The sequence below is a fragment of the Macaca thibetana genome, chromosome 10, assembly GCF_024542745.1.
Source record: "Macaca thibetana thibetana isolate TM-01 chromosome 10, ASM2454274v1, whole genome shotgun sequence".
NCBI classification, from domain to species: Eukaryota; Metazoa; Chordata; class Mammalia; order Primates; family Cercopithecidae; genus Macaca; species Macaca thibetana.
In genome coordinates this window covers 37,982,798-37,997,524 of record NC_065587.1, presented here as the reverse complement: position 1 = coordinate 37,997,524, position 14,727 = coordinate 37,982,798, and the positions used below count along the sequence as shown (strand labels likewise).

At 55.1% G+C, this 14,727-nt stretch overlaps 1 protein-coding gene across 1 annotated transcript in view; it reads left to right on the top strand.

Annotated features, from left to right (window-relative positions):
* Nucleotides 1-14,727, top strand: part of CDH4 (cadherin 4) — a 693,168-nt gene that overhangs the window by 660,594 nt on the left and 17,847 nt on the right. The window contains exon 9 of the mRNA XM_050745081.1: nt 4,744-4,929. Within this exon, the coding sequence (XP_050601038.1) occupies nt 4,744-4,929 (186 nt within the window). The remainder of the gene's footprint in view (nt 1-4,743; nt 4,930-14,727) is intronic.

Genomic DNA, 14,727 nt, shown 5'->3' with positions numbered 1-14,727 from the left:
TCAGAAGGACGGTAGCGAGTGGGGAAGCGTCAGACAGGCCCTCGCTAAAACGGCAGACAACACCAGGACCCACCTGGCCATGTAAGCAAAGACAGACAATACAGAGGGTGTGAGGGGCCACGAAATCCAAGGGGCCGGGAGCATCAGGCATGGCTGCTCCACCAGGAGGGTGCCCTCCTGCCCCCACCACTGAAAGAGCCTTGCCCCTGCCGCCTGCAAGGGTGCTGGCCCCACCTTCTGCCTCTGCTGGCTCCAAAGCTCAGGCATCTCTGCAGCTTGCCAGGATCAGGCCCTCTCCACCTCTCCTCTGAACCACAGACATCCAGCTGCACCTGCCTGGCAAGTCCTAGGTCACCCGCCTGTCACCTGGTTGTGGCTGTAGAGGAGGCCGGGAAAGTGGATTTCTGGAAAATAAGGAAGGGAATTCAGAAGGTACAGGGGAGCCAGGAAGCCTCACCGGTGGCCACTATGCTGACCCTGGCAACTTGAATAAAAAGAGAGTGGCTCATTTCACAAGTGCTCAAAAGTCTTGGAAAATCTCCCTTCAGGCGTGGCTGCATCTAGGCTCCACTAGCTCACCGTGACGCTCCCCTGGGCCATGCTTCCTCCAGCCAGTTTTGTTCTCAGGCTGCGAATGGCAGCTCCCACCAACCCGACACCTTCAGATTCATGTGGTTACCATGTCCAGGCCAGACGCAGGGACCACCAGAACTGACCGCTAATTGGCTGACTTAGGTCATTAGCCTATTTCAAACCAGTTATTGAGGCGGGGGCCTCAGGGTTGGAAAACAAGGATCTGAACCATTTTCAGTGAAGGACCAGATAGTATTTTCATCTGTGGTCAGGCTGTCTCTGTTACCGTGACTCAAAGCCACTGTTGGGGCAGGAAAACAGCCACGGGCTATGTGTAAATGAATGGGGCGTGGCTGGGTGTCAATAAAACTTTATTTATAAAAATAGGCTTCCAGCCAGCGCCTCACTAGACCAAGCTGACCAGAGCCCTTCATCCCACCAAACCCTTAAGGAAACTTGGGGTGACATGGCCACAGGACCAGAGCGGCGTGATCCTGGTCAACCCTCCCTCAGAATCCTGAAGGCCAGAAGCTACCGAGGGCTGCCACGTGGCTCCTGGGGGAGGCCAGAGGTTTTCACTCAAGAAAGGAGAAGTGACCCCAAGATTCAGGCAGGCTGCTTTGGGGCAAGGCAGTGTCCCCAGCAGAGGGAATGGCCCAGGGCCAGGTGTCAGACACCAGCAGTGTGTGCTGCGGAGCCTGGCCAGAGCAGTGTCTGTGCATTCATGGCATCTCTGGAGAGGGCTCAGGGTCCTGGCGCCCAGCACATTTTGCAAACTCAGATCCCCGGGGTCAGGGGGATCTCGCAGGGGAGCTCACTGGCCTTGAGTCCTCCACCAGCCACTGCAGGGGTCACCTGCCTGCCTCACTGACGATGGGGTGGGACACCCTCCTCCCTGCTCCAGGCCTGCAAAGCTCCCCCCGCCCTGAGGCCCTCCTGCCACCACCTCTGCTTGGAGATGGTCCCAGCATCAAGTGTGTAATGTGGCCCAGCTGCCATCTTCCCTGAGGACACCAGGGGGACTGTCAGCTCCACCTCACAGCTCTGCCCACCCCCAGGCCCCCCAGGCACCAGGTCAGCCCCTAGACTCACAGTAGCACAGCCCTGGCTGAGGAGGGCTGCCCCCTCCCGCCTAGTCCCTGGCCCTCCTGGAACTTATTCACAGGCCTCAGCGAAGCTCCCTTGAATGTCCCCCCGCAGTGGTCCTCTGCCTGGGACCTGGCCGCCCAGGACCCCACGTGGCCACAGCCCCAGCAAGGGCTGTCCTCTTGCACCCAAGGACCGCAGGGCTGAGATCAGGCACGCAGCTCCCTCCCAGGCGTGTTCTCACCCCTAGAACACATGGATCTCCAACCATGGCCTGAGTCGCCCCTGCCATCCCCCAGCAGGCACTGTCTCCCATGCCATGATGCTGTGCAATTCAGAGCCCAGTGCATCCCATGGCGATGCCAGCTCCCTGTCCTGCTGGGGGACGATCTGACACCTGGGCGACTCAAAACATGTGTGATGAAGGGACGACAGAGTGAGCCCCGAAGCTCCCTCCTCTACAGCCAGGTCAGCCTCTCCAGGACTCCCCGGGTACCCAGCTGCAGGCTCCGGGCTCCGGCCACCTGGCTCAGGAGCAGAGACAGCTAGGAGATTCCAACCGACACTGGACATTGGGAGCGGTGGGGGCGGCAGCTGTCCGCTCTGGAGTTTAACAAAGACGGTTCCTCCCAATCCTGAGATGAGATCTTCTATGGCTAAGTGTGGCCGTCGTGTGAGGAAAGGATCCTGCTCCCCAGACATGGCTGAGATCCCACTTTGGGTAAATCCACAATTTTTCTTCCTAACAAGGTGATTGTATCGGGATGTGAGTGCTTGCACCTGCAGGTGACAGGCGGGGCCCTTCCTCCCAGACCCAGAGCTGGGCCGGGCCGTGGGGCTTTCAGCCCCGCTTAGAGCCCCAGGTCAAGAAGCCTGATTAAAGGACTTTCTCTGAGCTTTTGAAATAGAAACGACGCAGTGCTTGTCTGGGATTAAATTGGAATATTTTTCCATCCTTGACAAGGCAGCCCGTTGGTGTGGGCTCTGAATTCTTCTGTTGCATCTCCATCCTTTTTCGGAACGTTGACTTGGCTCCTGCCTGGAAAGGGGACCAGCATATTTCATTTTTGTGCATTTATATGAAGGCTATCACTCATTCCTTCATTCATTGATGAGAGGACAGGCCTTGGGCCAGCAGGGACAGTCGCCATCTGTATGTCCTCGGACCTTGTTCGCCTGACGTCTTTGTCCACTGGTCTGACGGGGCCTCCACACTCATGACAGAGGCGTGCTGAAGGGGCACTTGTGGGTTGGATGAATCTGCGTCATCTCACAGCCTCCTCTCACACCGGCACTGAGACTGGGCCCAGAACTGACGCCTCAGGGCCTCTGTGTGCTTCTCTATCCTTGCAGGACTCGCCTATGGCAGACACGGTCGGCTGGCTCCCCAGTGCCCGTTTCCCACCCCTTCTCCCTTTCCCACCTCACAAGGCTCCCTTCTTTGGGCTGGTGGTAGCCGTGGGACATTGTCCTGGCCAACGGAGCGTCGGCACAAGTCAGCTGGGGAGGGGCACCCCGGGAAGACTCTTACCGAACGGACAGCTGTGCTTCTCAGGCAGCCAGAGGGCCAGGCCAAGCTGCAGGGTCCTGACCACTGGAGGCGGGGGAAGGATAGAGCCCTGCCCTGATGGGCCTAGTCACCTGCAGCCCTGGAAGGTCAGGCTCCTGTGTTCAGGTTACCCCAGAGCAAGTTTCTGTTCGCTGCACCCGAGGGCTCCTCCCTGCCTCCTGGCTGAGGGCAGGTGCGAAGGTGGCCTGGGTAATGCCCCAGACACCCTGACGGCCTTGTTTTAACTTAGTCACCTCCTTAAAAGCCCTATCTCCAAATACAGTCATACTCGGAGGCCTTGGGGGTTTAGGGCTTCAACACGGAAATTCCAGGACACACTATTCAGCCCCTAACAGTGCCCCACACCAGGACACAGGGGCTTCCCACCCAGGGACACTCCCCTCCCAGTGGAAGGGGAGCAGAGCTGCCTGCAGATGTGCACAGCCCTGTCCTGACGCTCCAGCGCCCGTCCTGGGAGGAAGGGTACCTGATCACAGCACTGTCACATCACAGAGCACTGCTCAGCCATCTCAGCTGCATGTGGCAACACAAAGGAGTCCCACAGCCACAGTGCTGAGCAGAAGCCAGACACAAGTGCTGGAAGGTTCCACTCGTGGAAAGAACAAATCCAGATGAACTCATCTTTGACGCCAAAGTCAGCATGAGCTTATAAGTTTCCCACAACAAATCAGAAGTCAGCATGAGCTTATGAGGTTCCTGCAACAAATGGCCACAAACGGGGGCTTGAAACAACAGGAATTGATTCTGTCATTCTGAAATCACCAGGGTCTTGCTCCCTCTAAAGACTCCAGGGAGAACCCTTCCTGCCTCTTCCAGGTTCTGCTGGCCACCCTGGTGTTCCTGGGCTTGTGGGGGCATCACTCCAGTCTCTGCCCCCATCTCCCATGGCCTCCCCCCTCTGAATGTGTCTGTGTCTTTTCTTTGTGAAATCCCCTCTGCCTCCCTCTTCTGAAGATGCACGTGGTAGCATTTAGCTCCCACCTGGATAATCCAGAAAAATCTCCCCGGCTCAGAATCCTTCCCTCCAGCACCTCTTCTTCCTATGAGGGGGCATTTCCAGTTCCAAGGATTGAGATGTGGCCATATCTTCGGGGCCACCATCCAGCCAGTACAGGTGGAAACTTTGGGACCTGGAAGGTGTCTGGGTCTGGGGTGGGGACTAGGAATGAAAAGAAGGACCCATTGTTGAAGCTGCTCCATCAGTGGTCCTCTGCCGCAGCTGCAAGGCTGATGCACCTGCCGGGCAGGTCTGCACGCCTGCTTCAGTGGGGCCCCGGCAGCCGTGCTACGAAGCGCACACTCCTGTGCACCCCCGAGCAGCCTGTCTTCTCTGATTCCTGATCTGGGTGCGGCTGACACAGTGTGTTCTGTCTGTGAACATTCGTTGAGCTGGGCTGACACGGTGTGTCCTGTTTGTGAACATTCATTGAGCTGCACACATATGCTACGTGCACTTCTCTGTACATATTTACACTTAACGTGGGTTTGTAACATTCTTTCCATCCGTTTTGCAGTTTGCAGGGGAGGTCCCCGAAAACCGTGTGGAGACCGTGGTCGCAAACCTCACGGTGATGGACCGAGATCAGCCTCACTCTCCAAACTGGAACGCCGTTTACCGCATCATCAGTGGGGATCCCTCCGGGCACTTCAGCGTCCGCACAGACCCCGTCACCAATGAAGGCATGGTCACCGTGGTGAAGGTGCGTACTCTTCTCGCACCCTGCCAGGCACCCCAGGTTCTGCCACCTGCACACTCCCTGGGACAGTGAAACAGGAGTGATACTTGGTGTAAAGTTAGTGCCCCCCTAATATCCAAGTGCAGAGACAGGTAACCCAACCTGCTGGAGGCAGACACAACCTTCACAAGGACCTGTCATGTGACCTGCAGGGGCTTGGCAGACCCCTGCCAGAATACCCTCCCATTCCCTTTTCAATGTCTATATATTTGCTGCCACCCCCTACTCTAGTAATGGGTGAATTTCATTATTAGAATTCCCAATGTTAAACCATCTTTGCATTCCTGAGGTAGATCCCACTGAGTAGTGAGGTAGTATTTTGTAACATGTTGAAGAATTTGTGTTGCTGATATTTGAAGTTTTTTGTGTCCTTTTCTGGGTGATTTAGGCTTACAGCATCCTCATCTGGGTTTTGCTATCAAGGTTACTGACTAATCTCAAGAGTATTTTTCTGTCCCAGAGACAGGTCATGTGATGCTGTAATAATCCGTCCCCTGAATGTTTGGTCACACTGTGCTGTGAAGACATTCAGTAGCTGCAGATTTTGTCTTTTTGGTGGTGCTTCTTTTTGTTTTGGAGAGAGATGGGTTTGTAACTGCTGGTTCAATTTCTTTGATGGTTTTGGTTAGATGTGTTTTTCTAGAAAAGTGTCCATTTAATCTACATTTTCAAATTTACTTATAAAGCCCTATCATTATAGTAGTGGTGATTAAGTCTTGTAACCTAACTGTTTTTCTACACTTATAATTCATATTCCCCTGGAAGGGCAGATTGGGAATTATATCGTAACACTTAGTGATCATTTACAACTTCGTGTGAAGGAGTTTAGCAGCTACTGTCCCAAAATAATTTTGAATAGGACTAAGAAGAAAAGAGCAAGAGTACACTGGGCATTTTTAGAGAAAAGGGCAGGGGGTAACAGAAGGGTGAGCTTAAAGCTGGATAGGATCTGCCGAAGCGTAAGGGAAAGCAAGTTTCATTTTGGGTTGGATCATTTAGAAACTTCCTTCAGCGGCCGGGAGCAGAGCTTAACCACAGAAGCTTAAATACTGGAGAGCTTTATTCTGTCACGTGAGAGGAGTCCTGAGGTGGGCAGTTGAGGCCGATGTCACAGCTGCACAATCAACAGAAACCCTGGCTCCTTCTATCCTCTGCTCTGCTGTGCACACCTTTCAGGGCCCCTCATGGTCCAAAATGGCTGCTAGAGCACCAGCCATTACAAGACTTTTACAGGTAGCAGGAAATCAAAAAGGCAGAAGAATGGCTTGCCCCTCCTTTATTGAAGGATCTTCTCAGAACACCTGTTCACATGTTATTGGGCAGAGTTTAGTCACATGACCATTCTTAGCCAGAGAAGACACTGCATAGCATAATTATGGGCACATCTCCCAAACTTCTTCTAAGGAAGAGGGGAGCTAGATGCTAGGGGATCACAGGGGAAGAAAATAGGCTCCTCCAGGATCTGTGTCTTTTCTCAACACCCCAAAGTCATCTTTTTCCTTTTCTTAATAACCCCTTTTCTAAGCAAGCTAGTGAAGACCAGTTCTCCTGAAAAATCTTATAAAATGTCTTCATCATTTTTATTTTATGAAATATTCAAATATACATACAAGCAGAAATAATAGTAAAATGAACTTCCGTATACCCATCACCTAGATTTAATTAACATTTTGTTACATTTACTAAATCTTTTTATTTTGACTGATATGTTTGAAAGTAAATTAACATGTCACAGCATTCCACCCCTAACTCTGTATAAGCCTTCTTCTTCAGGAGAGGCTATTTTTTCACCTTGAAAGATAGTTCTTAGAGAAGAGGCAAAATACACGTTTCACTTCCCCTCTAATTATGAATTTTCAGAGTGAGGCTTTAGCGCAATCGTGCCCCCAGTGGCAAAGTCAGATCTGTGTTCACAGGGACTGGGCATGGCGAGGAAAGATGTAGGAAACCCTTTCTCCTTTGACCTCGAGCTAGTATTCTAGCTCTGGCCCCTAGAAACCCACAAGGTGAATCGTCAGCCACTTTGCCGGCAAAGTTGCTCATGGGAAGGTGACAGAGACTGGATATGACATGCAGGCAGAGGACAGGAGTGAGCTCTGAGCCCAGCGCTGGCTGGGGCCTTCTTCCCCAGTGAGCAGTGAGCCTCGGCCCGTCTCCTGCTTGTGATTCCAAAGAGGTGTCTCTGACTCCCACAGCTCGGATTCTGTGGCCTTCCCAGGAACACAAAGGGCAGCCCTGAGCCCAAGGAGATCAGCACCTGTCTCACCTGCCCTGCCCCTGGAGGACCACTTCTGCAGCTGGAGCACACACAGCCCCACCACCTTCATCGGCGAACATAGATCAGAAAGGGCCGGTACCAAGGAAGAAGGCTGGCTCGATGTGGTGGGGAGAGCCTGACCCCTAAAGACTCCAGGGAAGGTGGCTTCCTGCCCAGCCCAGGGGCTGGTGGCCTCAGCCGTCATGCCCCTGCCTGGCCCTATCTGCGCAGAGCATCACAGCCACAGAAGGTGGAAGAGCACAGCCAACTGCAGGGAAGCCCCAGCATCCTGGGAGAGAATGGGCCTCGTGGCACTGGGCCAGGCCCTCGGCAGGCCCACGGAGCCCTCTTCTGTTCTTCAGAGAGGAACCACTGGTTCCAAACGTACAGCAGAAACTAGTCTGTGGGGCATGGACTGAGGGTCCCAGGAGGGCCTGGGGGCCGCCACCCCAGGAACTAATTCTTGAGATGGAGAATCATCCCCTTCGGGTTCTTCCTCCAGCTGGGGATGCCTGAGAAGGCCACTGGGAGAACGACTCCCCCGGGGCTCAGCTGTTTGGCGGCCGTCTCCCCACAGCAGGAAGGCCCTGGCTGGCAAGTGGGTGGGGCATGAATTTTGGAGGGAGCAGAGGAGGTGCTGACGGCAGCCAGGTGGACACAGCCGGGCACATTCACTGACTTTCTGCCGTGTGACAGCTTGGCAGCAGGCCACCCTCCACTGAGTTTGTGCCACGTCCTGTCCCCAAGCCATTGGGGTCTCCTGCCCAGCTCCACCCTCCCCTTGTCAGGCCTCTGTCTACATAGTGAGAGTGGGGTTTCCCGAAGCGTGTCTGCAGAATGCTGGTTCTCAGGATGTTGATGAGCACTGCCTGCGAGCCACATGCACAGCTAAGATCTCCCTGTTGCCTGTGCTTCCTGCCCCCCACAGCCAGTCATCAATGGCACTGAGGCCATTGAGGGGCCTGTGAGAGGAAGATAAAACCTCAGGACCCCAAACCCACTATGCCAAAGGGAAGTGGAGCATGGGGACTGAGTCTCGCGGTGCTGCCTCCCTTCTGTGGCCACACAGGTAACTGGGGCTTCACACACCTACCCCAGCTTCTGTGAAATGCGGATCCACTGAGTGCAGAGCAGAGCCTGGCAAGGATGCAGCCACTGTCTCATTGCCGACCCAGACCCCGCTTTTTTTCCTTTCCTCCTTCCCCTCCTGTCTGCTCTTTCTTCTTTAAATATTGAAGTCCTCAAAACTCTCTTTGAGAAAAGCACAGGACACAGATCCCACTGGGACTTGCGCTTCTCCTTCCTGGGTGCGGGCTCAGCCTTGGTGGAATAACCCTGGAATCGATGGAGATCGGTGCGGACTCAGCCTCGGCGGAATAACCCAGGAATCGACTCAGATCAGTGCGGGCTCAGCCTCGGTGGAATAACCCTGGATTAACTCAGATCAGTGCGGGCTCAGCCTCGGCGGAATAACCCTGGAATCGACGGAGATCGGTGCGGGCTCAGCCTCGGCGGAATAGCCCTGGATTAACTCAGATCAGTGCGGGCTCAGCCTCGGCAGAATAACCCTGGAATCGACGGAGATCGGTGCGGGCTCAGCCTCAGCAGAATAGCCCTGGATTAACTCAGATCAGTGCAGGCTCAGCCTCGGCGGAATAACCCTGGAATCGATGGAGATCGGTGCAGGCTCAGCCTTGGTTGGAATAACCCTGGATTAACTCAGATCAGTGCGGGCTCAGCCTCAGCAGAATAACCCTGGAATCGATGGAGATCGGTGCGGGCTCAGCCTTGGTGGAATAGCCCTGGAATCGACGGAGATTGGTGCAGGCTCAGCCTCGGCGGAATAGCCCTGGATTAACTCAGATCAGTGCAGGCTCAGCCTTGGCGGAATAACCCTGAAATCGACGGAGATCGGTGCGGGCCCAGCCTCGGCGGAATAGCCCTGGATTAACTCAGATCAGTGCGGGCTCAGCCTCGGCGGAATAACCCTGGAATCGATGGAGATCGGTGCAGGCTCAGCCTTGGTTGGAATAACCCTGGATTAACTCAGATCAGTGCGGGCTCAGCCTCGGCGGAATAACCCTGGAATTGATGGAGATCGGTGCGGGCTCAGCCTTGGTTGGAATAACCCTGGATTAACTCAGATCAGTGTGGGCTCAGCCTTGGTGGAATAACCCTGGAATCAACAGAGATCGGTGCGGGCTCAACCTCGGTGGAATAACCCTGGAATCGACGGAGATCGGTGCGGGCTCAGCCTCGGCGGAATAACCCTGGAATCGACGGAGATCGGTGCGGGCTCAGCCTCGGCGGAATAGCCCTGGATTAACTCAGATCAGTGTGGGCTCAGCCTCGGCGGAATAACCCTGGAATCGACGGAGATCGGTGTGGGCTCAGCCTCGGCGGAATAGCCCTGGATTAACTCAGCTCAGTGCGGGCTCAGCCTCAGCGGAATAACCCTGGAATCGATGGAGATCGGTGCGGGCTCAGCCTTGGTTGGAATAACCCTGGAATCGACAGAGATCGGTGTGGGCTCAGCCTCGGCGGAATAACCCTGGAATCGATGGAATCGACAGAGATCAGTGCGGGCTCAGCCTCGGCAGAAAAACCCTGGAATCGATGGAATCGACGGAGATCGGTGTGGGCTGAGCCTCAGTGGAATAACCCTGGAATCGACAGAGATCGGTGCGGGCTCAGCCTCGGCATAATAGCCCTGGATTAACTCAGATCAGTGCAGGCTCAGCCTCGGCGGAATAACCCTGGAATCGACGGAGATCGGTGCGGGCTCAGCCTCGGCTGGAATAACCCTGGAATCGACAGAGATCGGTACGGGCTCAGCCTCGGCGGAATAACCCTGGAATCGATGGAATCGACGGAGATCGGTGTGGGCTCAGCCTCGGCGGAATAACCCTGGAATCGACGGAGATCGGTGCGGGCTCAGCCTCGGCGGAATATCCCTGGAATCGACGGAGATCGGTGTGGGCTCAGCCTCGGCAGAATAGCCCTGGAATCGACAGAGATCGGTGCGGGCTCAGCCTCGGCGGAATAGCCCTGGAATCGATGAAGATCAGTGCGGGCTCAGCCTCGGTGGAATAACCCTGGAATCGACAGAGATCGGTGCGGGCTCAGCCTCGGTGGAATAACCCTGAAATCGATGGAATCGACGGAGATCGGTGTGGGCTCAGCCTCGGCGGAATAACCCTGGAATCGACAGAGATCGGTGCGGGCTCAGCCTCGGCGGAATAACCCTGGAATCGATGGAATCGACAGAGATCGGTATGGGCTCAGCCTCGGCGGAATAACCCTGGAATCGACGGAGATCGGTGTGGGCTCAGCCTCGGCGGAATAACCCTGGAATCGACGAAGATCAGTGCGGGCTCAGCCTCGGCGGAATAACCCTGGAATCGATGGAATCGACGGAGATCGGTGTGGGCTCAGCCTCGGCGGAATAACCCTGGAATTGACAGAGATCGGTGCGGGCTCAGCCTCGGCGGAATAACCCTGGAATCGATGGAATCGACGGCGATCGGTGTGGGCTCAGCCTTGGCGGAATAACCCTGGAATCGACAGAGATCAGTGCGGGCTCAGCCTCGGCGGAATAACCCTGGAATCAATGGAATCGACGGAGATCGGTGCGGGCTCAGCCTCGGCAGAATAACCCTGGAATCGACGGAGATCGGTGAGGGCTCAGCTTCGGCGGAATAACCCTGGAATCGACGGAGATCGGTGCGGGCTCAGCTTCGGCGGAATAACTCTGGAATCGACGGAGATCGGTGCGGGCTCAGCTTCGGCGGAATAACCCTGGAATCGACGGAGATCGGTGCGGGCTCAGCTTCGGTGGAATAACCCTGGAATCGACGGAGATCGGTGAGGGCTCAGCTTCGGCGGAATAACCCTGGAATCGACGGAGATCGGTGCGGGCTCAGCTTCGGCGGAATAACCCTGGAATCGACGGAGATCGGTGCGGGCTCAGCCTCGGCGGAATAACCCTGGAATCGATGGAATCGACGGAGATCGGTGCGGGCTCAGCCTCGGCGGAATAACCCTGGAATCGACAGAGATCGGTGCGGGCTCAGCCTCGGCAGAATAACCCTGGAATCGACAGAGATCGGTGCGGGCTCAGCCTCGGCAGAATAACCCTGGAATCGACGGAGATCGATGTGGGCTCAGCCTCGGCGGAATAACCCTGGAATCGATGGAGATCGGTGTGGGCTCAGCCTCGGCGGAATAACCCTGGAATCGACGGAGATCGGTGTGGGCTCAGCCTCGGCGGAATAACCCTGGAATCGACGGAGATCGGTGCGGGCTCAGCCTCGGCGGAATAACCCTGGAATCGATGGAATCGACGGAGATCGGTGCGGGCTCAGCCTCGGCGGAATAACCCTGGAATCGACGGAGATCAGTGTGGGCTCAGCCTCGGCGGAATAACCCTGGAATCGACAGAGATCGGTGCGGGCTCAGCCTCGGCGGAATAACCCTGGAATCGACAGAGATCGGTGCGGGCTCAGCCTCGGCGGAATAACCCTGGAATCGACGGAGATCGATGTGGGCTCAGCCTCGGCGGAATAACCCTGGAATCGACGGAGATCGGTGTGGGCTCAGCCTCGGCGGAATAACCCTGGAATCGACGGAGATCGGTGTGGGCTCAGCCTCGGCGGAATAGCCCTGGAATCGACGGAGATCGGTGTGGGCTCAGCCTTGGTGGAATAACCCTGGATTAACTCAGATCAGTGCGGGCTCAGCCTCGGCGGAATAACCCTGGAATCGACAGAGATCCGTGTGGGCTCAACCTCGGCAGAATAACCCTGGAATCGACAGAGATCCGTGTGGGCTCAGCCTCGGTGGAATAACCCTGGAATCGACTCAGATCTTGCAGGCCCCATCCCTCAGGCCCGGGACGCTTGAAGACCTGCCATGCTCAGGGTAACAAACATAGCCCTTTCCTGATAACCCTGCATCTCCCACCAGAGCCACAGAAACTACAAAGGTGCTGCCACTCCACACCCACAGGCGGGCTGGCACCCACCAGCTGAAACCCAGATGTGAAAATCTGCAGATTTTCAGATTTGGGACTTGGGGTGCATTTTGCCTTTTTCACAGCAGCCATCTTCCCCACTGGGCACAAGGAGGAGCAAACCAAATTCCTACAGCACCGCCTGCTGCACGTGCCTGGAGGGAAGGGACGCCCCGGGCCAGGGGAGGGCCCAGAAGGGCCACAGCTGGTTCGAGTCTTCATGACCCAGAGAACTGGCACAGTCCCTATTTCTGCACATCCCCAGATCTCCAGCACCCTGAAACTGCCAGGGAGCCTCAGGCAAGGCCCTGATGTGATCAGCTACAGTGACTGATTGGGCACTGATACCAGGTGTGCCATCCTCACCCCATCTCACTTGGTCCTCACGCCCACCAAGGAGCTGCTATTCTTGTCGTGTTTCACAGATGGCATAACTGAGGGCCCACACGCAGGATCACACAGCGGGGACTGTATAAGCTGGGACTGGAACCAGCTCCCTCTGCCATAAAGCCATCTGTTAACCATCCAGGTTCCTCGCTGGCCCTGCCTGTCTGAGCCAAGGTGTCTGTGTGTGTTCAGGACAAGGTTCCACAGGTTTGAAGCTGGCGCTAAGTGCTGGCTGGGCTGTGTCTGCTCAGAGCCCAGTCCTCTTCCAGGGCATCCTGATATGGCCAGATGGCACCGTCTGACTAGCCTGAAACCTTCCTAGTGCCATGAGGAGGGGACAGGAGGCTTGAGGAGGGGTCCAATACCTCCTTAAGCAGCATGAAACTCTGGCCCAGCTGAGAGTCCCCAGCCCAGGGGCCCTGAGACCCCATGATGCCTCTCCCCAGCTGTAAGTCCAAGAGTCCTACAATGGGAAGCTGCTCAGTCGTCAAAAGGAACAAATGTGAGATCCATGTGACACGCGATGGGTCTCCAATGCGTCACACTAAGTGAGATGAGTCAAAACCAAAAGGTGGCCTGTTGCATGCCCCCATCTGCAGAACGTCCCGGAAAAGACAAAACTGTGGGGACGGAAAACCCTTCAGTGGTTTGCCGTCGGGTGGAGAGGAGGGGACTGCAAAGGCACAGCACGAGAGAAGTGTGGAGGAGATGGGACTCTGCTGCACCTTGGCCGCGGGGCTGGTCGTGCTTCCGTACACTTGTTAGCATTCCTAGAGTGACTCTTACTGCATGTCAAGTTTCAAATAAATTTTGAAATTTGAGGAGCTCGAGTCTCGAGCACAGACACAGCCACACTGTCCCCACAGAGTCATGGGTCATTGTGTCCTAGGTAGCATTCAACAGGAGAACCACACTTTTTCCTTTTTCTTTCATTTTTGTTTTTACTCCCTATAGTGCTTTTCTCTGAAGTTTCAATTTAGAGTCTGTTTAAGGTGCATGTTTAGTATGGGGATGCTTCATCTTAGAAAACATTTCCAAAATTGGTTTCGCATTTGCTGGTAGAGACATCATCTTTTCAGGCATTCCCTTTCAGAGCAGGGGAGCGGGGTGGAGGGGAGGAGGGGTTGGGGAGTGGCGGGTGGTGCGGGAGGCAGAAGGTCAGTACAGGGACCTCTTGGCCCAGCCCACAGGAGACGTCCAGTATCTTGAGGGCATCTGTTCTTAGATTCCCATGCTAGCTCTTTGCTCACTTACCCCTGGCATGGACCAGCCACTTAATCTCTCTGTGCCTCAGTTACCTCAAACATAAAATGAGGCAAATTGTGGGGCCTATGCCCAGCGACTTATGACTCACATTGAAATAGACCCTGGATGTAAAAGATTTGGCACAGTGCCTGGCACAAGGTAAGGACTGAATCAGTGGTATTAGCTGCTGCCATCATCATAACCATTATCGTTATCATCATCATCATCCTCATTGTCGTCATTGTCACTGTCGTCCTGAGCTGGGGAGAGGCTCCTGATCATTCTCCCTGCTTAGTTCCCCAGAGCATGAAGGTTACTTTAATTCCATGAATGGTCCCCTGAGTCCCTCAGAAGAGCAGACACCATATCATGTATGTACACTGCAGACCTGACCAGGTCACTGCTCCTGCCCTCCGGTAGTTTATAGTCTGCAGAGGGGATGGTGAGGAGGAATCACTGAAATATTTTATGTCGGGTACACACTGGAAGCCCCAAATCCAGCAATGCAGCAGTGTGCTCTTTCCTTCTCTAAACCGACTTAGCTTCTGTTTTTAGCCAGGTCCCCCCAGGTGGTGGTAAGTGGTAGACTGGCATCTCTTCCGCCTCCCTTTCCCCACAGTTGTGTCCATGCTCTGGGCTGATGTAGTGCCCTGTGCAGGGGAGGAGAGCACTCCTGGGCAGCTCTCAGAAGTGTCTAGTCACCTCGGTCCTCAGTCATCAGTCACCCAAATCCTGGCTGCATCATCCCTCACTTCTGGGGTCCAGCTTGGCCACTGTCAAAAGAAGTCCACAGGCATCTCAGGCAGGTCATCCAGAGCTGTCCTGCCCCACACTCCCAATTCCATCTCCCTAGCCATACCAG